Source organism: Sapajus apella, unplaced genomic scaffold, assembly GCF_009761245.1.
Source record: "Sapajus apella isolate SASKATOON/1434 unplaced genomic scaffold, GSC_monkey_1.0 scaffold53, whole genome shotgun sequence".
Lineage (NCBI taxonomy): Eukaryota > Metazoa > Chordata > Mammalia > Primates > Cebidae > Sapajus > Sapajus apella.
Window position 1 is genome coordinate 15,082,208 of NW_022436993.1, and position 24,911 is coordinate 15,107,118.

At 46.1% G+C, this 24,911-nt stretch overlaps 1 protein-coding gene across 4 annotated transcripts in view; it reads right to left on the reverse strand.

Moving 5' to 3' along the window:
- CAMK1D (calcium/calmodulin dependent protein kinase ID) overlaps positions 1-24,911 on the reverse strand; it is a 462,154-nt gene that overhangs the window by 261,072 nt on the left and 176,171 nt on the right. For all 4 annotated transcript variants that reach the window (XM_032244054.1, XM_032244053.1, XM_032244057.1 and 1 more), the window contains exon 2: positions 6,035-6,166. In XM_032244054.1, coding sequence (XP_032099945.1) covers positions 6,035-6,166 — 132 coding nt within the window. The remainder of the gene's footprint in view (positions 1-6,034; positions 6,167-24,911) is intronic.

The window sequence follows — 24,911 nt, forward strand, 5'->3', positions numbered from 1 at the left end:
CCACCATGCCCAGCTAATTTTTTGTATTTTTAGTAGAGACGGGGTTTCACCATGTTGACCAGGATGGTCTCGATCTCTTGACCTTGTGATCCACCCGCCTCGGCCTCCCAAAGTGCTGGGATTACAGGCTTGAGCCACCGCGCCCGGCCCAGTATAATCTTTTTAGTTTTTTCCTTTTTTTTTTTTTTTTTTGAGATGGAGTCTTGCTCTGTTGCTCAGGCTAAAGTGCAATGGTATGATCTAAGCTCACTGCAACCTCCACTTTCTGGTTCAAGCGATTCTGCTGCCTCAGCCTCCTGAGTAGCTGGGATTACAGGCACGCACCACCACGTCCAGCTAATTTTTGTAGTTTTAGTAGAGACAGGGTTTTACCATATTGGCCAAGCTGGCCTTGAACTCCTGACCTTGTGATCTACCCACCTAGGCCTTCCAAAGTGCTGGGATTATAGGCATGAGCCACTGTGCCTGCCCCACCCCAACTTTTTTTTTTTTTTTTTAAAGATGGTGTTTCACTCTGTCACCCAAACTGGAGTTACAGCCTTGAACTCCTGGGCTCAAGCAGTCCTCCTGCCTCAGCCTCCAGAGCAGCTGGACTACTAGCACCACCACACCTGACTAGTTTTTTTAATTTTTTTGCAGAGACAGTGTCTCATTACGTTGCCCAGGCTGGTCGCGAACTCCCGGCCTCAGACAATCCTCCTGCCTCAGCTTCCCAAAGTGCTGCAATTACAAGCATGAGCCACTCACTATGCCTGGCCCATCAGCATGATCTTAAGAGCTCCCTAGGTGATTTAAAGGTGCAGCCAGGGCTGAGAAAAACTGATTTGGAGAGAAAGAGGCAGAGACCATCATCTGAGACCCCCCAGATAAACGAAAATATGCCAATTCAAATCAGTTGCTGCCCGGGTCCCTCCCCCAAGGCAAGACAGTCTCTGCAGTCTACAGCGTAGCCATCAGAACAGCATGCTGAATTCTGGGGCCATGTTTCATTCAGACAGTACCCCTTCCACCAAAATAAGCCTCGGTTTTTCAAACTATCAGTAAATGGGCTGCTCTAGACACAGCTGCTTTGCTTCTCTCAGCCACCAATTTCCGATCTAGGCATCCCCTTCTCTCTTCATCTCTCCTTTAAATGCAGGCTGTTGACATATTTGCCTTTCTACTCCTGCAAAAGTGCTTTTAGTGCTGCCTTGAAATTATTATTATTATTATTATTATTATTACTTCTTTTTGAGACGGAGTTTCGCTCTTGTTGCCTAGGCTGGAGTTCAATGGCGCGATCTTGGCTCACTGCAACCTCCACCTCCCCGGTTCAAGCAATTCTCCTTCCTCAACCTCCCAAGTAGCTGGGATTACAGGGGCATATCACCATGCTCAGCTTATTTTTGTATTTTTAGCAGAGATGGGGTTTCACCACGTTGGCCAGGCTGGTCTCAAACTCCTGACCTTGAGTGATCCACCTACCGGGCCTCCAAAGTGCTGGGATTACAGGCATGAGCCACTGCGCCCGTCAGATTTTGAAATTAGATCTGAAAAGTGCCTGCCCTCAAAGTACATAATGCCACAGAAATCATAAACTCTGTAATCCAACCCAAGGGGAGTAACACCAATGATGTTCTATCCCACACTGCATAAAACACTCTGCTGTGGGGCCACAGCTAATGCTGTGTCTGGAGAAGCCTGCGCTCAGTTCTCTAGATCCGGCCCGCCGATGCCACAGCCACACTGCCAGTCCTCACGGCTGCACAGCAGCAGCCCACCTCCGTGTTTATCGGAATGTTTCCCTCTGAGCTTCATTTAATATCTACTCATCAAGTAGAAAATTCATTTTGGAACAATTTTCAGAGCCAGTACAAAGATACCCTTAAGGACGTGTTAGCTACATTACTTCAGTCCAATGAAATAAATAAATTTCTCAGCCTACAATAAACTCAGCATAAAGCGGGGCAGGCAGTCTCTGCAATGGGCCTGCTTAGCAGTTCCCCGGTGGGCCAGCAGCTAGGATTCAGATGGGCCTACTTCCGTGGAAAATAGTGTGGAAATAAACAAAGGGCCAGGAAACAAACACACATAGTATGGAAATAAACAAAGACGGAATTTAACGCAATCTACTTCAGATCCCATCTACAAAGACTTAGTCATGAACATCATCAAAAGATTTTTTCTTCTATGCTGTGTCAGAAAAACCTTACCATTCAGCAAGCCCAGGTCACAGCTGAGCTCCAGCCATGGACAGTCAGCTGGGCATCTCCCCCGGGACATCCCCACAGTCCCCAGATTCAGCATGTCCAGACCAGGACTCTTACCTGCCCTCCTGCTCTGGTGTTTCTGATGTCACTGAATGGCGTCATCATCCACGCAGTTTTCCAAGTCAGAAACTCAGCAGCCCTCCTGGAATCCATTCTCTCTCTCCCTACTCTCCCCATTCCTTCCAAATCCCTAAGTGCTAGAGATTCCACCGTGTTCAGCCCTCATGCCTGTCTCTTCCATCCCAACGCCACAGCTCCTGTGTTACTTGTTGCTTCATTTCTCCACCAGGTTCTTCCAACAGCCTAACTATTCTCCCTACATACAGAGTCCTGACTCCTCCAAGCCATTCTTCTCAGGTCTGCCACAATAATCTTCCAAAGTTAATCTTGATCACGTTGATCCTTTCATTAAAACCCTCTGATGGCTCCCCAGTGTCTAAAGGATGAAGTTCAAAGTGGGCACACAAGGCCCTCCACAATCCCACCTCTCTGACCTTAGCGTCTCCAGGCGTCACCCTAAACCCTTGCCCTGGAGAGCTCGCCAGCACACCAGCCTTTCTGTCTCCCGTCTCCCGCCCTCTGTTTGGGCAGCTGCTTCTGGATGGAATGTCAACATCCCTTTGCGTTTCTGACCCTGCAAACCATGCTCCTCGTCAGGACCCTCCAATTCCGTGAAGCCTCTCCTCCCACCCCACCCTGAAGGAAGAATAGGGTACCCCCGCTCCTCAAGGCCCTGGCCATGCTCCTATCACAGCATCTCCAATGTCACTGCATGCACTTAGTGACAAAACCATGCACTTCCAGAGGGCCAGAAGCGCACTTCATCTTTTAAACTCAGTGCCCAGCAGTGCTGCCTACTGCACAGTGAGAATTTAATAAATATTTGTGAAATGAATGAATGTCTCCATGACAACATTCTGAGTGGTTTCAAAGTATTTTCTTTCCAGCTCATTGGCTTTGCTTTCAGCTGCTCATGATGCGGAACTGCCTCCTATTCCACATGTAAATCATTCTCAGAGCACCAAAAAAAAAAAAAAAAAAAAAAAAGTCAGTGCAGGAGATATTCGAGATCACCTTCTTACCCCTGGAGAAATCACTTCTTTGTTCTCGACTCCTGGAAGAGGGGTCACACTTCCAGGCACTCCAGTGGCAGAAACTGAGAAACTATCAAAACAAGTTATTCCAGCCCTCTGGCCCTCCTTGGTTTTTAAATGCCCTCTCCCTGGAACTGATTATTTCAGGGAGGCACAGCGTGAAGACAATTAAAGCAGACAATGCGTGCCATCAACACGGCTGGCTCACAAAGCCTCCATCCACGGCCTCTGCTCGTGAGAACGAAAAATAACGCTAAAAAATGAAACTGACTTCCTCCGCTTTTGTACTTCTAAGCCCCTAACGGAGTCACACAAAAATACAGTCACCACCCTCGATCCATCAGCAGGCAGCCCCTGTGCCCAGCATCAAACCTTTGGGAAGCTCTGGGCCCACTCAGAATTCCATCTACAATGTTAAATAACTATAATGTGTCTGCAACTTAATGTCACCAGCAAATAACTTCTTCTCCAAGCACCGATTTCATATTGGAAAATGAGCAATTTAAATAAATGTCTCATTACCATCATGTTTTCCTGCTAGATGCTAATGTACTTAATTTGTTTTACCAGATTCTCTTCCACACAATCATTTCCTGCAATCCTGCTCAGGACAATCTGAAACTCACGGGCTTCCTAACAGACAACCCAGAGAACCTAGAAACAACCAAACTACCAAACAAATAAGCAAAACCCTTTCGCTACAAAGTTATGGAGACCTATTTGTTCTCAATCATTTATCATGTATGCTGTAGCTTCTTCCGGGAGTTACGCAAAGGTCAGAAGAGCACAGACTGTCCTGGCCCTCTCAGCGGTGCTGGGTTTGTATGAATGATAGCTGATCATCGTTCAGTGGGCACTCCTAGTCCCACTAAGAGAGGAGTGGGCGAGATGGTTTATTCAGAAAGAATGTGAGGAGCGTGACATTTTGTGTAGAGGCCCCAGCAGGCTTATTCTCATTCTGCTTTGCTTATCTATACAGAGATTCTTGCTATGTGCTGATTCCAAACCCCAACAATTTCAAGGACATTTTGAATATCTTTTATTAATAGCAACTCTTAAAAATTTCCATAGCAGACTGCTCAGACACGCTCCAAACAGGCAAAATCAGGTGCCATATAAGGGCCTGTTCCCCCAAACCTTGTGAGATTATGGGGCAATGGCTTCATCATGACAGTGTATGGAACAGTGTGGACACCACACTCACTAAACAGCATTGTGGGGTGGATCCAGCCACGTCGGAATGGTTCTGAGAGCCAGGCACCATAGCTCAAGTCTGAAATTCCAGCAATTTGAGAGGCTACAGTGGGAGGACTGCTTGAGGCCAGGAGTTCAAGTCCAGCCTGGGCAACACAGACAGCCTCGCATCTCTAAAAATACTTTTTAAGCTAGCTAGGCATGATAGTGTGTGCTTATAGTCCCAGCTACTCAGGAGGCAGAGGTGGGAAGATCACTTGGGCCCAGGAGTTGAGGCTGCAGTGTGCCAAGATTGTACCACTGCACTCTAGACTGGCCAACAGAGCAAGACCCTGACTGGAGGAAAAAAAGAAAAAATAAATGGTTCTGTGTGCACCATTATACAAGAGGAGATTTTTCTTATATTTATGCTCCCCGTGTGTAATAGAAATAAATGCAAATGTTGGCCGGGCACAGTGGCTCAAACCTATAATCTCAGCACTTTGGCAGGCCAAGGCGCGTGGATCACCTGAGGTCAAGAGTTCAAGAGCAGCCTGGCCAACGTGGTGAAATCTCGTCTCTACAAAAATACAAAAATTAGCCAAGCATGATGGTGGGTGCCTGTAATCCCAGCTACTCGGGAGGCTGAGGCAGGAAAACCACTTGAATCTGGGAGGTGGAGGTTGCAGTGAGCCAAGATCATGCCATTGCACTCCAGCCTGAGTGACAGAGCGAGACTCCATCTCAAAAAAAAAAAAGGGAAATAAATGAAATAAATGAATGAAAATATTTTTTTATTTCTATTACACATGGCGAGCAAAAATAAAACTCAACAAAAAAATGAAGCACTGAAACAGTGAACTCTATGCAGCCTGCTGGGTGCCAGGTACCACGTGTGCAGCAGAGAATGGGAGAAACCATCAGACATGTGAAAATAACGCTGGCCAGGTTGGTATTCCAGGCTCTGCCACATACGAGCCACAAGGCTTTGAATCCACGACTTTATTTTGTGAGCCTCATCACCTGATTATAAATAAAACAGCAACAGCAGCAGTACTTGTAACGGTGGCGACAGCAGAGACCTTTACTGAGCACTTACTATGTGGCAATTGCTGCAGTGAGCACTTTACAAAAACTTAGTAAGCAGCATCTCACCAAATCCTTAGAACACCTTGCCAGGGAGACACCGGGAACTCCACTTTACAGAGGAGACTCAGGGCTCCGTAACCAGCCTAAGGTCACTCGGCTACCGTGAGTGGCAGGGTCTCAGTTCACAAGCAAGTCTGCCTTCACAAGCTGTGCTCTTTGGAGCTAGAACTACTTCCAACCACAGCCGTGCATGTTATAAGACACGAGAGATCTACAGAAAAAGTGCTTTGAAATGTGGTTATCATTTGCAGAGCCCGCGTCCTCTGGGGGCCCCTCTGTTCATGGGGAAACCTGCCTCCGGGGCAGGCCTCCCACAGGACACACGGGCCAGGAGGTGGGGAGTAGAGGATGGCCGCCCCCAGCACTTACTTTCTCAAGACGGCTATCTCATTCTCTATGCTGCTTTCCTTGCCCTTCAGCGCCTTCTTAGGGATACACTTCACGGCAAAGAGCTTGCCAGTTGCCTTCTCTTCGGCTAAAACCACTTCGGAAAAGGCCCCGCTGTGAACAAAGAAGGGAAAAAGAACGCTTAGACGCAGGAGTCTGGTTTCACAATAGCTCCTCACCCCACCACCAAAGTCTGAGTAAACAATAATGACTGCACAACTGCAAGCACTACGGTTACTTTTATCCAGCACGGCTCCTGCCACACCACGCAGCTTGTATCCTTTTTCTTGAGACGGAGTCCCTCTCTGTCGCCAGGCTGGAGGGCAGTAGCGCGATCTCGGCTCACTGCAACCTCCACCTCCCAGGTTCAAGTGATTCTCCTGCCTCAGCTTCCTGAGGAGCTGGGATTACAGGTGCCCATCACCACACCTGGCTAATTTTTGTATTTTCAGTAGAGACAGGGTTTCACCATGTTGCCCAGGCTAGTCTGAAACTCCTGACCTCAAGTGATCCACCTGCTCGGCCCCCCAAAGTGCTGGGATTATAGGTTTAAGCCACTATGTCTGGCCACTTTATTTCTATTATTATTACACAGTAATGTATAATGAAATAATTCTACAACTTGCCATCATGTAGAATCAGTGGAGCCCTGAGCTTGTTTTCCTGCTACTAGTCGGTCCCATCTGGGGTGATGGGAGACAGTGACAGATCATCAGGCATTAGATTCTCATAAGGAGCATGCAGCCTAGATCCCTGGCGTGCGCAGTTCACAGTAGGGCTCATGCTCCTATGAGGATGTAATACCGTCACTGATCTGACAGGAGGCGGAGCTTAGGTGGTAACTAGAGCAGGAGGTGGAGCTTAGGTGGTAACTAGAGCAGGAGGCGGAGCTTAGGTGGTAACTAGAGCAGGAGGCGGAGCTTAGGTGGTAACTAGAGCAGGAGGCGGAGCTTAGGCGGTAACTGGGCAGAGTGGCTGTAAGCACAGATGAAGCTTTGCTTGCTTACCTGCTGCTCACCTGCTGCCTTGCAGCAAAGTTCCTCTCAGGCCACATACCCTACAGACATCAGTCCACGGCCCAGGGGTTGGGGACCCCTACTTTAGTCACTGTCAAAGAGATTCCTGAACCGGGAGAAACCCCTTCTCCGCCTCACACCTGAATCACTTGTTACCCGCCTGAGAGCAGGGCACACTGTCACAATCCAAGGGTAGGTAAATGCATGTATTAAATATCCTTTCCAGTGAGCGGAATTCACTTCCACTCAGTGCAATTAACTTCAGGACGGTGTTCCCCCCGGCACCTGGATGCCCAAGGGAGAAGTCTGCCTAGCTTCAAGGTCTGTTTTTAATTATACAAACCCAAGGAGCAGAACATAGTCATTCCCCAAAATATCCCAGACGAAAAATGTCAGAAGCAGGATCTTCTGCCCAAATCCACCAATTAATTATTCACCTGTAGGATTCTCCCCTCAAGATACTACGTTCCACAAGCCAAACCTTCTAGAACCTTCCAGAACAATCATTAAAAATAAACACATAAAGATCCACCACAGGTTAATCATGGAGGGATATACGTAGTCAGGCATTCCAGTGACACTGGCCATGGCCAGTGGCTTTTGTCCAGGAAACCCAAATGGCAATGGCCCCAGACACGGCCTCTGAGCCACACACCATCCCTCCCCACCCACCTCTAAGCCAGGGGGAGACGGGTGGCCACACCTCACAGAGTTCTTAGGTGGGCCAAGACACTGAACAAGGAGGTATGTGTTCCCGCTCACTACCCTCTGGGAGGCGGAACAAGAACTACATTAGAGTATGAGAAAAATCCCTGGAGAAAGACCAAGGTTCAAGCACCATAGTGATTTTATACCAGACACTCCATTCATTCATTTGTTCATTCATTCGTTCGGTTTCCCTGTTGGCCACTTGACTTCCTAATGCTGATATACCCCAACAGTCCTGAGTTTGTTGGATTTACTAAGTCCATTTTCCAGAAGGCGGAAAAGCCCTTTGGCAGCAGTGATCGCGGCCACAGGCTTGGGCTAGGAACCACAATCAGGCCCCTTTCCTCCGGGGCTGCCCCTTGCTCCACCCTCCATCCATAGCTACTCCTTCCTTTACACAATCCCTGCAATCAGAAACAGCCATGGCCCGCGACACCCTGCTCAATAGGACCCTTGGGAGCCTGTAAGAGAAAAGCGCTTCCTTGCCTGGAAGAAACAGTGAGAAGTGAGGGTGCCGCAGGACTCAGCCCCTGAAGGACAAGAGACTGGGGAGGGGACCGAGGGGTCTCCTCAGAGCCAGTGCTGCCACGGCAGGAAGCTGACAACACGGTGAGGCAGTGGTGCCTGTGGAGGGAGAGTCTTTCTGCCATTTTCCCTGGTTGGGTGGTGATGAACTATGTGGCCCCCTTTGGGGAAGGCAGGACAGTGGCACAGAGGTACATCAAGAGAGTCACGTGCTAAACAGCCCAGGCTTGACACCACATGACCAAGGGTTCTCCACCAGAAGATCCTGAGTAGCATCATGGAACAAAGTTTCCAGTCCCATTCTTTCCGAATCCAGTTCAGCCCGCAACTCCATGCCTAGGTCTAGACCCAGAAGGGAAATTGGGAGCGTGAACAGGTGCATGGACAGCCACGTTCACAGCAGCATTGTCCACAACAGCCACAAGGTGGCAACAATCCTTGCATCCTCTGGTGGACAAATGGATAGATAAAATGTGGTCTACACATCTAACAGAACAGCCACAAAAAGCAATGGAATTCTGACCCATGCCAGAACATGGATGAACTCTGAGGACATTATGCTAAAGGAAATAAACCAGATACAAAGAGACAAATACCACCAGGCACGGTGTTTATGCCTGTAATCCCAGCACTTTGGGAGGCTGAGGCAGGTAGATCACAAGGTCACGAGTTCAAGACCAGCCTGGCCAACATAGTGAAACCCCATCTCTACTAAAAATACAAAAGTTAGCCGGGCATAATGATGGGCACCTGTAGTCCCAGCTACTCAAGAAGCTGAGGCAGGAGAATCGCTTGAACCTGGGAGATGGAGTTTGCAGTGAGCCAAGATTGAGCCACTGCATTCCATCCTAGGCAACAGAGCGAGACTCCGTCACACACACACACACAAAATAACACCACCACATGATTCTACCTATAGGAGGTGTCCAAAGTCGTCAAATTCATAGAGGCAGAAAGTAGAACTGTGGTTGCAGGGACTAGGGGGAAAAGGTGATGGGAAGTCCTGTTTAATGGGGAATTTCAGTTTGGGAAGATGAAAATGATCTGGAGGCCGGGTGCGGTGGCTCACACCTGTAATCCCAACACTTTGGGAGGCCAAGGAAGGCAGATCACTTGAGGTCAGGAGTTCGAGACCCACCTGGCCAATATGGTGAAAGCGTGTCTTTACTAAAAATATGAAAATTAGCAGCATGTGATGGCACATGTCTGTAGTCCCAGCAACTCTAGAGGCTGAGGTGGGAGGACTGCTTGAGGCCAGGAGGCAGAAGTTGTAATGAGCCAAGATCATGCCTATGCACCCCAGCCTGGGTGACAGAGCAAGATTCCATCTCAAAAAAAAAACGGTGCTGGAGATGGATGGGGGTGATGGTTGCACAACAATGTGACTGTACTTGATGCCACCAAACTGTACACTTTAAAAGGGTTAAAATAGGCCAGGTGCACTGGCTCATGCCTATAATCCCAGCACTTTGGGAGGCTGAGGTGGGAGGGTCACTTGAGTCCAGGAGTTTGAGACCAGCCTGGGCAACAAAGTGAAACCCTGTCTCTATAAAAAAATTTAAAAATTAGACAAGCATGGTGGTGTACACCTGTCGTCCCAGCTACTTGGGAGGCTAAGGTAGGAGGATCACTTGGGCCCAGGAGGTCAAGCCTGCAGGGAGCCACGTTCACAGCATTGTACTCCAGCCTGGGCCACAGAGCAAGACCTTGTCTCAGAAAGAAAAGAAAGAAAGAAAAAAGCTTAAAATGGTAAAATATATATTTTACTACAATAAAAAGATAAACATAAAAGTTTGCTTACTTCTAATCAATGACATTGCCTGAGGATGGACACACTGGAAGAACTAGATAAAGCTTTTCACTCAATTCCTCCCTAAAGGAAAAAGAAATTATATCACCTCCAGGGTGCCAGCTGGTGTGAGCGACTTGATATTTACAGAGGACTCTGGCATATGTCAGTGAATCCAATCCTTACAGCAACCCCACGAAGCAGACACGGAGTTATTGTCATCTCCATTCTACAGATGAGGATACTGAGTCCTGTCACACAAGTGGTAAGGGGCAGAAAATAAAACTCAGTTTCCTATCACCTCTGAGGTCCTTTCTCAATGCGTTATGCTGGGCTGATACCTGTGGCTACCAGAGCGTGTGCCTGGCAAGTGCCACAGGTGACAGGGATGGAGGGGTGAAGAGACCGTGGGGTCGGATGAGCGGCCATCACTCTGAGACCGCATATCCGCCTGCTTCATCATTTAGCCAAACAATGTGTATTGACCCGCTTGAAGCTTTCCAAAGACAAAGTTCTCTGGTCTTCTTAAGGGATGTAAGATTACCATAAATTGTTATTGTTCCCACAATAAATGGAAATCACGTGAAGACACTTCCCCTGTTCCAGGAAAGCTAATTAGAAACATCAAACACAAAGCTCATGAATGAACAGCCTGAGCACTTTCGATGTAATTACGTAACACACAGGTGTGTGGGGGCGGGGGGAGGGATGGAGGGAGGAAGGGGGGGTGTCCGGGTGACAAGGAAAATGATCTGAAAACTATAAAGACTTCCCACAACCCAAGAACATAAATTCCAAGGAACAAAAGCAGGGACAGAGTGACAAAGTGTTGTTTGTTCATTGGCTTTTTTGTTTGTTTTGGGGGCGGAGTCTCGCTCTGTTGCCAGGCTGGAGTGCAGTGCTGTGATCTCAGCTCACTGTAACCTGGTTCAAGCAATTCTCCTGCCTCAGCCTCCTGAGTAGCTGGAATTATAAGCATGGCCATTACGCCCAGCTAATTTTTATATTTTCAGTAGAGACGGGGTTTCACCACGTTGGCCAGGCCCTGAATTCGTGATCCGCCCACCTCAGCCTCCCAAAGTCCTGAGATTACAGGCATGAGCCATCATGCCCGGTCAACAAAGTTTTAAAAATACAAAGAGGTCAAAGCAGGTTACACTCTATCGGCTATAAAACACAAGCACTGTGCATTTCAAACTGCACGGTGGAGCACTCCAGCCAGACTGAATCACACGGGCATCTTGAAATTGTCGTCGGCACAGCTTGCACTGGCCTGGAGCCCGTGCCCCCCTCTTCTCTGCAGTCCGCCTTCTTCCTCCACCACCACTTGACTGGAACCTCGTGGGCTGGGCTCCAGGGGTCTCCCAGCTGCTAAACCCAACGGCCTCCTCTCACGCCTGGTCCTACTGGTTTCTGCCTTGACCTCCTTCCTGAAACTCTTTGCTTCTTGGTTCCACAGCATAGTTCTCTCCTTCTGCCTTTATGTCAATTTCCTCTCCATCTCTTCTTCCCTTCAAACATCCACGGTCCCCCCCAAGGTTTCATCTGCAACCCTTCATTCTTCCTAGTGTGTATCCTCCCATGGAAATCTGAGCTGTTTCCATAGCCTCAGCCCCCTCTGGCCCTTTGATGAGCTCCTAACCTGCATCCACATTTTAATCTCTCTCACGTGCAAATCTCACCTCCTCTACCCACAAGGGCCCTTCCCAGACTCTCAAGAGCACCGTAACCAAAGTGAAACACAGTTACCTTCACCCCAAAACTTCTCCCTCTCATTTCTACCAATCCAGTAACGCAGCCTGGAAACCTGTCTACTTCACTGCCCTCTCTGTCATTTCCCTCGCCAAGTATGTTCAGGTCTTCCACTGACGAGACTCTCAAATGCCCGCCTGTTCCTCCACCCCTTCAGTGCTGCTCTGGTTCACATCCTCCTTATCTCGCTTCTCCAATACGTCCACAACCCCTTCCTGGTCCCATAGCCCCAGCGAGCCTACTGCTACCTGCTATCTTCTATCTGTTATTGATATTACTTTTCTGGAATAAGATTTCATGATGTCATTACCCTACTTAAATCTTTGAGGTTTCATGTCTATGCAATCAAGTTCAAATCCCTTTGCAAGTTACCCATGGCATTCAAAGCCTTTCTAAACCTGACCCCAACTTTGCAGGCTCATCCGTCACTCCAGCACAAACACTCCCCACCATACACACGTTACCTCAACCCAACCACACCACTCAACTGGCAGTTTCCCAAACGCATCATGACCTTTCATACCACTGGCCTTTGTTCAAGTTCTGCCCACCCCCTCCTTCCTTAAATCTCATTCATTCCTTTTTCTTTCTGCTTGGTAAAATTCCATGTTGTTTTTCAAAGGCCCAGGTGGTATATTTCCTCCTTTTTCTTTCTTTTTTTTTTTTTGGTGAGACGGAGTCTCCCTCTGTCACCCGTGCTGGAGTGCGGTGGCATGATCTCAGCTCACTGCAACCCCGGCCTGTGGGGTTCAAGCGATTCTCCTGCCTCAGCCTCCTAAGTTGCTGAGACTACAGGCGCACATCACCATGCCCAGCTAGTTCTTTTGTATTTTTAGTAGAGATGGGTTTTCACCATGTTGGCCAGGCTGGTCTCGAACTCCTGACCTCAGTTGATCCACCCGCTTTGTCCTCTTATTTCCTCCTCTTTTAAGATTTTCTCAATTCTTCTCACCCAGACAGAATGAAGCTCTCATTCTGAAAAATGTGACTTAAACATACATTACCTATCCCATGTACACATTCCATTACAGTCCTTAACATGCTTCCTATATGACAGCAGGAGATGCATGTATTCTGTGTCTCCAGACTTAATGATACTTGCACCAACTTGTGCTCAAGACACTTTTGATGATCACCATTATGGGGGGCTCTCCTCTGATTCCTCATCAGCCTCTCCACCCTTCTCCTGTGCTGCAGATCTGTAAAGTAAGTAACGTACCCTAATGACCTTCCACTCAACACTAGTACTACCCACTCAACACCAGTGCTATCCACTCAACACTAGTACTATCCACTCAACACCAGTACTTTCCACTCAACACTAGTACTATCCACTCAACGTCAGTACTATCCACTCAGCACTAATGCTATCCACTCAACACTAGTACTAGAAAACAGTACCATCTCTCCTCCTCCGTAATATGTTTCTCTAAGTTTCTATGCAAGCCTGTGCAGAAATAATCTCAAAGGTTTCTTCTGAGGCATAAAAATTCTTTGAGTCCTTCCTGATTTACTTTAAAACATGCACTTATGTGCCTGAATGCTTAAGTAATATTATACAGTTGAATAATCCTGAGCTCACTGTTTGTTTTGACTGCTAAGTCTTAAATTTGTTAATTTATGATATTTTCTCCCTGTAAACCTTCATCCTTGTTAAATAAGTAAAATTTGGTAAAAAGAAACAGCAGATTTTTATACAGATGAAAGGACTTTAAAAATGCGTAATTCTGAGAGAAACAAAAATTCCGGTGTTTCAAAAATTGCATTTTTTTCAAGTTGTGACATTTATTTGAATGATAAAGAAAGCCATTATTCTACTTAAAAAAACACCAAATTCTATCAAAAAGGAATCCCTGTCATAAATTACTGGAAAGGTCAAATAAAAATTTAATCTTGAAATGCTAAATGTTTTCTGCACCTGATGACAGGCAGTACAAATTATAAAAGTTGAATCCTTCCTCCTTTTCCCCACATTTCAAAGAAAAGCAAATCATCACCCACAGGCAGCTCATCCTGATTACAAGCCAGGTGCCTGGGAGGAAATAATCTTTTCAGAGCTGAATTTCCAAGACTAAAGGAAACCATCCCATTTTCGGTAATGATGAAAGAATGCTAAATGACTGCTTAGGCTTTTAACTTCATAAACGATGGCTCTGGGAAAAAAGGCTGTTTTGCTTTGCTTTGTCTAGTCAGTTTCAATGGACTGTGGTGTTACGTGGTTGGCTCTCCATGCTGTAAGATGTATACCCAGTCCTCTCTGTGTGAAATGATCTCAGGTCCAAGTGACCAGCGAGTGGCAGGGCAAAGAAAGAAATGAGCCTGGGCTCTGGGAATGCCTTTCTACCTCAGTTCCCTGAAAAAGCAACACAAAATCATGTGCCCTAAGGCTGCCTTGGCTAAAAACAGACATTTAAGGGCTTTTGAAGTGGGTTCTCACCCTTCTCCTGTGCTCTAGATAGACACGTACCTACCAGTAGTTAAAAAATTCAGTCATTCTGAGCATCTTGACTCTAGACCTTCAGCTTACACAGGCCCCAGAACTCAGATCCAAGTTATGCCCAGAGATACACTGGCTAACTCCCTCCTCACTACCAATTATCACAATAAAAATCAGAAACGAGAATCTGTTTCTATCCCAGTTTCTCATCATCTTTTCCCGTTTCTAATACTTTTAATCTTTAACCTAAGGTTGTCAACAATAAGCAGGCAACAGCCAGGCGCAGTGGCTGACACCTGTAATCCCAGCACCTTGGGAGGCCAAGGTGGGTAGATTACATGAGGTCAGGAGTTTGAGACCAGCCTGGCCACCATGGCAAAATCTATCTCTACTGAAAAAATACAAAAATTAGCTGGGCATGGTGGCGGGTGCCTGTAATCCCAGCAACTTGGGGGGCTGAGAAAGGAGAATCACTTGAACCCAGGAGGAAGAGGTTGCAGTGAGCCAAGATCATGCCACTGCACTCCAGCCTTGGTGACAGAGCAAAACTCCATCTCAAAAAAGAAAAGAAAGAAAAAAAAGGGCTGGGTGTGGTGGCTCACACCTGTAATCCCAGCATTTTGGGAAGCTGAGGTGGGAAGATCACTTGAGGTCAGGCACCTGGCCAACATGGTGAAACCTTGCCTCTACTAAAAATACAAAAATGGGCCAGGTGTGGTGGCACACAGCTGTAGTCCCAGCTACTAGGGAGGCTGAGGCAGGAGAATTGCTTGAACCCAGGAGGTGGAGGTTGCAGTGAGCCGAGATCACACTGCTATACTCTAGCCTGGGCAACAGAGCGAGACTCCATCTCAAAAATAAAAAATAAATAAGTGCACATCATTTTAAAATATTTTCTCATACAAGAGCAATTTAATCACAAAATGGTCAAAAATGTACCCTCTGAACAACCTGCTGTGACTTGTACATTTTTGGTGCTCCAAACTGTTAGTCAAATGGAATTGATGAAACCTGAAAAAGACTCCTCTGACTTTTAGCAAGAATCAGGAATTCAGGAGCTGTCTTTTTGATTCATGACAGTTCACTAAACCAACCACTCGGTAAAATTACATCCATCCCAAATTAGACCAAGAAATAATCAGATGGAGCTAAAACGATCTGCCCTATTAGCTTAGTGTAGCTATTATTGGCTCTTTGCCTCTCTATGCTTTTTAGTCATTCTACATACAAATCAGACTGACTGTGTTATTAACTTTATTAACAGCATCGCTTTCAGCCTATTGCCCTTACCAGACTGTATAACTGGGCCTGCAGTTACTCCAGGCCTCTGACCATAAATTAAAACGTTCTTTTCTACCAAGCATATTATTTTTCCCAGTGTCACGTGAGCAGAATATTAAAGGATGGTTTAAAAACATTGAAAAAGTGGGGTGCCATGGCTCATGCCTGTAATCCCAGCACTTTGGGAGGCCAAGGCAGGAGGGTCACTTAAGACCAGAAGTTCAAGACCAGACTGGACAACAGGGTAAAACCCCATCTCTACCAAAAAAGTTATTATCCGGGCATGGCAGTGTGTCCCTGGGGTCCCAGTTACTCATGAAGCTGAGGTGGGAGGGTCACTTTGGCCAGGGGGCTGAGGCTACCGTGGGCCGTGACCGCACCACTGCACTCCAGCCTGGGTAACAGAGTGACCCTGTCTCAAAAAAAGGAAAGCATGAGAAAAAAAAAATAGCAAAAAAATGAAGTCAGTGATACTTGGCTTGGGGCCATCTAGGAAACAGGCAGGTGCCTTTTAGACCTATTTTTCCAGAACAGAATCGCTTCTTAAAATGGAAAAACCCGTTTGCTAACCCTAACCCTTACAGACCCCAGAGACTCCGAATAGATCAAAACAGCCGTGAATTCAATGGTCTCTGTGTCTACGCAACTCTCCAGGCAGAAACCAGGCCATTTTAGAAGTGATGTTAACTCCTTCTGATAGAATCTTCAGCTAAAAATCTTCACTAGATCACACACCACTAATGACATTCTGTAGTGCTAATTCAGCACTCCGACCTATGAAAAGCCAGGCCCAATCTGGAAAATCAAGTCCTGCCGAGCAAACACAGCAAAAAGACTTGCTTCCACATGCTTAGAGAACAGTGTGAGAAAATGGATATCCAATTTACATACAATGTCTGTTCATTGAAATGTATCTTTTAAAACCCTCCACTTGACAATTACATAGTAAGCCATATGTTCATTTATGCTAATACTTAAGCTAAAAGTATTAAAATTCTATTTTTTTTTTTTTAGAGACGGGGTTTCCCATATTGGTCAGGCTGGTCTCAAACACCTGACCTCAGGTGATCCACCCGCCTTGGCCTCCCAAAGTGCTGGGATTACAGGCATGAGCCGCCGCACCTGGCCCCTAAAATTCTATTTCTTAAAAAAAAAAATCTATAACTCAGCTTCTTATTAACTAAGACCAGTGCCTGACCAACTAGTTCAAATTAGAAACATACCCTTAACTTAATTAAGTAGATGTTTAGGAACAGAGAGAATCCTTCAAAATACTTAAGCTATCTTTTTTTTTTTTTTAAAGATGGGGTCTCCCTCTTGTCACCCAGGTTGGAGTGCAGTGGCACAATCTCAGCCCACTGTAACCTACGCCTCCCAGGTTCAAGCAATTCTCCTGCCTCAGCCTCCCAAGTAGCTGGGATTACAGGCCCCCGCCACTATGCCCAGCTAATTTTTTTTTGTATTTTTAGTAGAGACAGGGTTTCACCATATTGGCCAGGCTGGTCTCAAACTCCTGACTCCATGATCCACCCACCTCAGCCTCCCAAAGCGCTGGGATAACAGGCATGAACCACCATGCCTGGCACCAAAATAGTTAGGCTTTCTTACTGGAAAGTTCTCATCTTCCTCTTTAACTGGTGAATTCCACAATGATAAACAACCCTGCATAATAGCTTCAAGAACCACGATGAGACATTTTTAAATACCCACGTGATTGGCTTAATTTTTGTCCAGATCAATTTTCATTCTGAGTACAATCCTATGTTTGAAACCACTGGGGCAGGTCTAGGTTATGACAATACTTGTCACAGGGAAAAGGCATCAAAATGCTGACACAGTCATTGCTCGTGGCATCTTTGGTTTCTGAAGGTTCTTCTGTGGGCACTAAATCTTTACTGTTAACAGTCGCACTGATCCAGATGCAGAAGACAAATAAATTCCAAATGAGTGCTTAAAAAACGCGCTTCATTTAACAGCCCTCCTTCCTTTCCTCCTTCACTTCCCTGACAGGCTCCCACATTTTATCTCCGCTGTTTTCACGCCATTTGTCAAAGGTTGATGTGGAACCAAAGTGAGTCAATCATTTTTTTTTCTTATCATACCAACAAGGGAGCATCCATGGAAGCTTAGTGTATGGAGGCAGAACAAAAGATTCAGGCCAGGCACAGCAGTTCATGCCTGTAATCCCAAGAGTTTGAGAGGCCAAGGCAGGAGGATCACTTGAGGCCAGGAGTTGGAGACCAGCCTGGGCAACATAGCAAGACCCCAACCTCTACAAAAAAAAAAAAAAAAAAAGAAAAACTTAGGTGTAATGGCACATGCCTGTAGTCCTACCTACTTGGGACTTGGGCTGAGGGGGGAGGGTCGCTTGAGCCTAAGAGTTCAAAGTTACAATGAGCTGTGATCACACCACTGCGCTCCAGCCTATAGTGTGACAGAGTGAGACCCTATCTTTTTTTTTTTGAGACAGTCTTACTCTGTGGCCCAGGCTGGAGTGCAATGGCGCAATCTCGGCTCACTGCAACCTCCCCCTCCCCAGGGCTCAAGGTATTCTTCTGCCTCAGCCTCCTGAGTAGCTGGAATTACCGGCACATGCCACCGAGCCCAGAGAATTTTTTTTGTATTTTTAGTAGAGACGGGGTTTCACCATGTAGGCCAAGGCTAGTCTGAACTCCTAACCTCAGGTGATCCACCTGCCTCAGTCTCCCAAAGTGCTGAGATTACAGGTGTGAGCTACCACGCCCGGCCAAGACCCTGTCTCTTAAAAAAAAAAAAAAAAAAAAAAAAAGAAAAATCAGTTCTTTTTGGGATTACAAAATCTCCTTATAGCTACAGCTTAAAAAGCTAGCAACACTCAAGGCAAATAAAGTGTCCATGTGGGCCATGTGTGCATTTGTTGCCAGGGTTTATTTTCCTTGGGTGACAAAGGTACTGACTTGGATGAAACTGCAAACCCCAGGATACTCTTGGTCTTTCTTCATCACCTGTGTGGACCTCTTAGCACTTCTCACTACAGTCTTCCCACATCTCCTCTTGCAAAAAGATTTCTCCCTGCAGAGGCAGCTCTTCAGAGGCAAACTCCCCTTTCTCACCCCATCCCCGATGGTGGGGGAACCAGACGTAGAAAATGCTCACGTTCTACTCTCCAGCTGCTACAAAGATCCAACATGCTCCTAACGCCAGACACACAGCCCCAGTGTCAAACGGTGGGTGAAACCTGAATGGAGAAGCGGAATGGGCCAAGATGTTGACGATTAATCCCAACTGGCCATCCCTCACCCCGCCACCCCCGCTCACCAGGTCCTCTGACCTTAGGCGCTCTTAAGCTTATTTTCAATCCCATTCAGGGTGGATGTCTCAACAAGTAACTTAAAGGAACATTCTTCTAAGCTCCCTGCAAACTAAACACATCGATGCATTCTTTAACTATGTTTCAAGCTATTCTATAAAAAACCACAGAGTCCTTATAGGTAAAATAATTACTACATTAAAGGGACATTTGGCTGTGTCTGTGTAAAAATAAATAAATAAATAAATATTCTGGCTTAAAACAATCAATAAAAGTTTGAAATAGCAGAACATAGGAAAAATCCTAAATATCCATTAAGAGAGGACTGGTTATGTAACTTACAATCTAAAACTACAATGGAGGCCAGGCGTGGTAGCTCATGCCTGTAATCCCAGCAGTTTGGGAGATCAGGGCAGGAGGGTTGCCTGAGGCCAGGAGTTAGAGACCACCGTCAGCAACATAACGGGACCCTGCCTCTACAAAAAATAAAATAAAATAAAAACTTCGCTGGATGTGGTGGTGTGTGCTGTGGTCCCAGATACTTGAGAGGCTGAGGCGGAAGAATCACTTGAGCCCAGGAGTTCTAGGCTGCAGTGAGCTATGATTGCACCCCTGCCCTCTAGCCTGGATAACACAGCGAGACCTTATTTCTAAAAAAACAAAATAAAATAAATAGATAAATAAAAATATGATGGAGTACTATGCAGTCATGTAAAATAATTAAGTAGATTTACATGTGCTAATACAGAATTATTCCCAAGACATATTGTTAAATGCAAAAACAAAGATGTAGAACAATGTGTATGTTATATTCCCATTATTTATCCCTATTTTACAGATGAGAAAATTAAACTCATCAGCATTCAACAAGTTGTCTAAATCTCAAAGCCAGTGTCTAGAGGGATTCTGACTCAGGTGTGATGGGCTGATGAAATGCTGCTGCTGGCAAGGTACGCTAGGACCACACTGTGGACATTCTGAACATCACATGAAGAGTGTGCACTTAGCGCAGCCAGCAGTGAGAAGGCACAAGGCCTTGAATAAATGGCAGAAACAAACAGAGTCAACTGATATGTAGTATTCTCAATCCCATCAAGTGGGTTTTAGGTAATTTTTATGTTCTCTGAAATCTCCTTTTGAACAGAAACAGGTAAGTATCCTCCCTCTCAAAATGACATGCCTCTGACAGGCAGAAAATTCATTTATGATCTACATTTTCCTTATACATGCTACTGAATGATATAACAAATATATATTCACTCTATTTTTACTTTGAAAGTGATAGTATCTTACTTTAGCAAGTGATTGTATCATGACTGGCTGAATCTCTCTACACTAGCCCAAAACACCCTCCACATCTTTTGATCATTGAGCTGCACCTTGGGCAATTTAACAAACAAGGTTAACAGAATTTGGTCAAGATGCAAACTATTCTTTGCCTCCTTATATGTATAAAGTTACAGCACAGAGAACAATTCCTTTCCCCAAGAAAACAGGCTACTGTGCAAAGAATTAAGCTTCCCCAACCTAAATAATCATCATTATGATAATCATCATCACTATCATCACCATCATAGTCATTACAGCCATCATTATGATCACCATCACCATCACCACAGTCATTATCACCAGCATCACCATCACCATCACAGTAATCATCACCACCATCATCATCACCACCATCACCACCATCACCATCATCACCATCACCACCATCACCACCATCACCATCATCACCATCATCACCGTCATCATCACCACAGTCATTATCACCAGCATCATCACCATCACAGTAACATCACCATCACCACAGTCATTATAACCATCATCATCACCATCACAGTAATCATCACCACCATCATCATCACCATCATCACCATCATTACCATCACCACCATCATCACCATCACCACCATCACCATCACCATCACCACCATCACCACCATCACCATCACCATCACCATCATCACCATCATCATCATCACCATCACCACCATCACCATCATCACCATCACTGTTCATCACCATCATCACCATCACCATCATCACTGTCACCACAGTCATTATAATCACCATCATCACCATCAGAGTAATCATCACCATCATCATCACCACCACCATCATCACCATCATCATCACCATCATCACCATCATCATCACCATCACCATCACCATCATCATCACCATCACCATCATCATCACCATCATCACCGTCATCATCACCATCACCATCACCATCACCACCATCACCATCATCACCATCATCATCACCATCACCATCATCATCATCACCACAGTCATCGTCACCATCAGCATCACCATCACAGTATTCATCACGGTCATCATCATCACCATCATCATCAATACTGCTCATTAAAAACTGTATATAATGCTTTTTATTTTAAAGACAGAGTCTCGTTCTGTCATCCAGGCTGGAGTGCAGTGGCATGGCCACAGCTCACTGTAACCTCACATTCCTGGACTCAAGCCATCCTCTGGCTTCAGCCTCCCAAGTATAAATAAGCATAAGTTTATTTTTAAGAAAGTATTTGCCAATTACTTCTGAATTCTAACAATAACCCTGCATGGTAACATTATGATGTCCATTTTACAGCTGAGAAAACTGATGTTGAAAAAGGTTTAAAAAATTGCTAATATGGCACTAACACTGTAACTCTAGTTTGATGCCAAAGTCATGCTCTTTCATTTCTAAACCATCCCACCTCACGGGGTATAGTTAATTTTACAATTCAGAAAGAGTAACAAGAGCGAGGGGGGAGCAGAGATTTTCTTCCCATTTGCCCCTCCCCAAAAATACTGTCCAAATTCTCATCCAAACTGGGCTACAATGGACAGATAAATCTGTTGAAATTTTCTAACCAGAGATCTCTCCAATGAAACCCCAGTGACATTCTCCTCCTTCTAAGTTTCTGACAATGTCTGTCAACTTCAAACCCAAGGGATGAGGACAGAGATTTCCTTCCCTCCTACTTCCATGAACCCAGACTCTGTATTACGAGAGAGTGGAAGAATTTTTAAGTTGGGCTTTCTGTTCTGTTCCTAAGCCACTCCTTGTAGACTTAGGCCCTCATCTAACTGCCCTGACATCTTAAAATTCCACATCATAATTTTCTCTGTTTTCCAAAGCGCCACAATACTGACTGACCAAAATCCAAAGGCGCGAGACTGACCCTTACATTGCCCGATCTGCTCATTTCTTCTCCTCCAAAACGGCATCCATATCTCTTTATTCACTTCCTGCTTCAAACAGCCAACTTAACCTTCAAGGGTAGTTGACAGTTTCTCCCATTTCCTACAACATAATCACATTAACATTCCAACAGGAAGAAAAGTTCAGGCCAGGCAAAGTCGCTCACGCCTGTAATCCCAGCACTTTGGAAGGCTGAGGTGGGTGGATCATGAGGTCAAGAGATAGAGACCATCCTGGCTAATATGGTGAAACCCCATCTCTACTAAAAATACAAAAATGTAGTCAGGCGTGGTGGCAAGCAGTTCTAGCTACTCGGGAGGCTGAGGCAGGAGAATCGCTTGAACCCAGGAGGCAGAGGTTACAGTGAGCTGAGATCACACCACTGCACTCCAGCCTGGTGACCGAGTGAGACTCCTTCCCCAAAAAAAGAAAAAAAGAAAAGTTCATACCTCCCAGGCTTTAGAGCCGTGGTGAAAGGCTTTATTTGCTGTTCAATCACATACACACGGACTAATCAATCTGTTGTGGGGTGCCAATTATGACATTATTTCTGACCAAAAATAAGAGCAAGTCTGTATTGTGGCTACCCACAAAAACACAGCTCATTCCTTGAGAACATAGCCTGAACAGAAATTGAAGGCCAGAGCGTGGAAGTAGTGATGGTCACGGCACCTGTCAATTACCTGGCCCTGAACAGTATGACCTGTCACAAACATGGTGGCAACAGGCACTGGGGCTACGTTACTCCTGATAGCTCTTGCCAGTCTGAGGGGACAGGGATGGTGACCTCAATACTCTGATCCCCGAGGGGTCCCTGGCGCCAGCACAGGCTGCTCGGCTCCTCTCATTAGGGCAGAAAAATGTGGTATCTGAAGAGCAAGACCTCAGACCCTCTCCCAGGCAAGGCAGAATGATCAATTAGGAGACCGTTTCCTTGGCATGCAGAGATGGGCTGCTCTGAGATGTAGGAAAGGTAAAAAACAGAGTCAATCCCCCCAAAACAATGAGATTCCCCATGCAGGGTGATCAGAAGGGTTCCAAAAGCCTTGCTTGCCCAAAAATATTTCCCTAAATTGGCTCAATAAGGTGCCTGAAATCCCAACAATAGCCACTTCTCTGGGTAAAGGGCCATACCAACCGACATCCCCTCTGACACCCAAGTGTCTTTTCCGCAAACACACCAACATGCCTTTGCTCAGCTGTCCATCCTTCATGAAACTGGAAACTATCCATAGTTTAAATGTTAGTTAGCTCTGGCCAGGGGATCCGTGACAAACATTCCCTGGCTCTGCAACTGCCTTGGTGAGCAGGTCACACATTTGTGAGTTGGCGGGGGGTAAACAGCTCAGGCCATTAAGTCCGAAAGCACGCACTGGGCACTATTACACGCACGGCCCTGAGGACGGAGGTGAGTGGAACAAGATTGCAGCCCCCAGGAAGCTCCCATGGTGAGAAGAGAGGCAGAGGATAAACAATCTATGCCAGGTGTTGGCAAAAGCTATAAACAAAAATAAAGCGGAAAATATATACGTGTGTGTGTGTGTGTGTGTGTGTGTGTGTGTGTATGCATGTATCTAGATGGTGGGTAAGAGGGTGGGTGGGTGTGTTGGTGGATGGATGGGTAGATGGATGGATGGACAGATGGACACATGGATGGATGGACAGATGGACACATGGATGGATAAATGGGTGAGTGGGTTGGTGAGTGTGTGGATGGATGGATGGATGGATGGGGATAGATAAGTAGGTGCATGGATGGATAGGCAGATGATGGGTGGGTGGGTGCATGGACAAACAGATGTGACAGAGATAAACAGATAGATAAATAGACTTATAGATAGACACAGACATATAGACAGCATTTATGTACAATTATAGATGCATAACCAGGGCAGGCCTCTGCTGAGAATTGAATCGAATGAGGAGAGAACCCCAGGCATGTGCAGAGCCTTTACCAGGAAGACAGAAGCACAAACATAAGGCCTTGGGTTGGCAAGGCTCTGGTTACAGAAGAGCAGGAGGCTGTGTGAAGAGAGAGAAAACGGGGTTCGCAAGATCCCTACAGAGCTTTAGGTCCTGTGGAGTATGGCAAAGGCTTGACAGTTCTCGTTTGAGAGATGTGCAAATCCATGGGTCACGGGACACGTACATCTGTGTGACAGGTAAAAACAAGCACAAAAAAAAAGCGCCCACACAGGCATCACAAATGTCAATTGCAGCTAAATACACACATCAGTCTTATGCTCTGGGAAGATTCTCTGCTTGACCAGATGTCAATCAGGCTCCTGAACGTTCTCCTATGCCCATCTGTGCACTTCCTTGTAAAATCCAGTTTCAGCAAGAACCCTACTAACTCAGTTTAGCAAGAAACCCCCACCATCTTGGACATCTGATGTCCCTTGAGATCTGATGATGGTCATCATCCTCCAAAATCCCCCAGGTGATATCTGATACCCTTCAGCAAGAGTCCTGTTAGGTGGGTTTAGCCAGAATCCCCCTTTCCTCTGATGATCTTCTTAGTAATTTTCCAACCACTGACTGTCCCCTGCAGCCCTGCTCCTGGGCACTGTAAATCTCCTGCTTTCAGATTGAGCCCAGTCTCCCTCCCACACTGCAAGATCCCATTCCAACAGTCCCTATTCTGAATGAAGTCTTCCTCACCATGCTTTAGCAAGTATCATTGGATCATTTTTTTCTTGAACACTCTTAAAAAGTGGACTCACGCCTGTAATCCCAGTACTTTGGGAGGTCAAGGCGGGGGGCGTCACCTGAGGTCAGGAGTTTGAGACCAGCCTGGCCAACACGGCAAAACCCTGTCTCTACTAAAAATACAAAATTAGCTGGGCGTGGT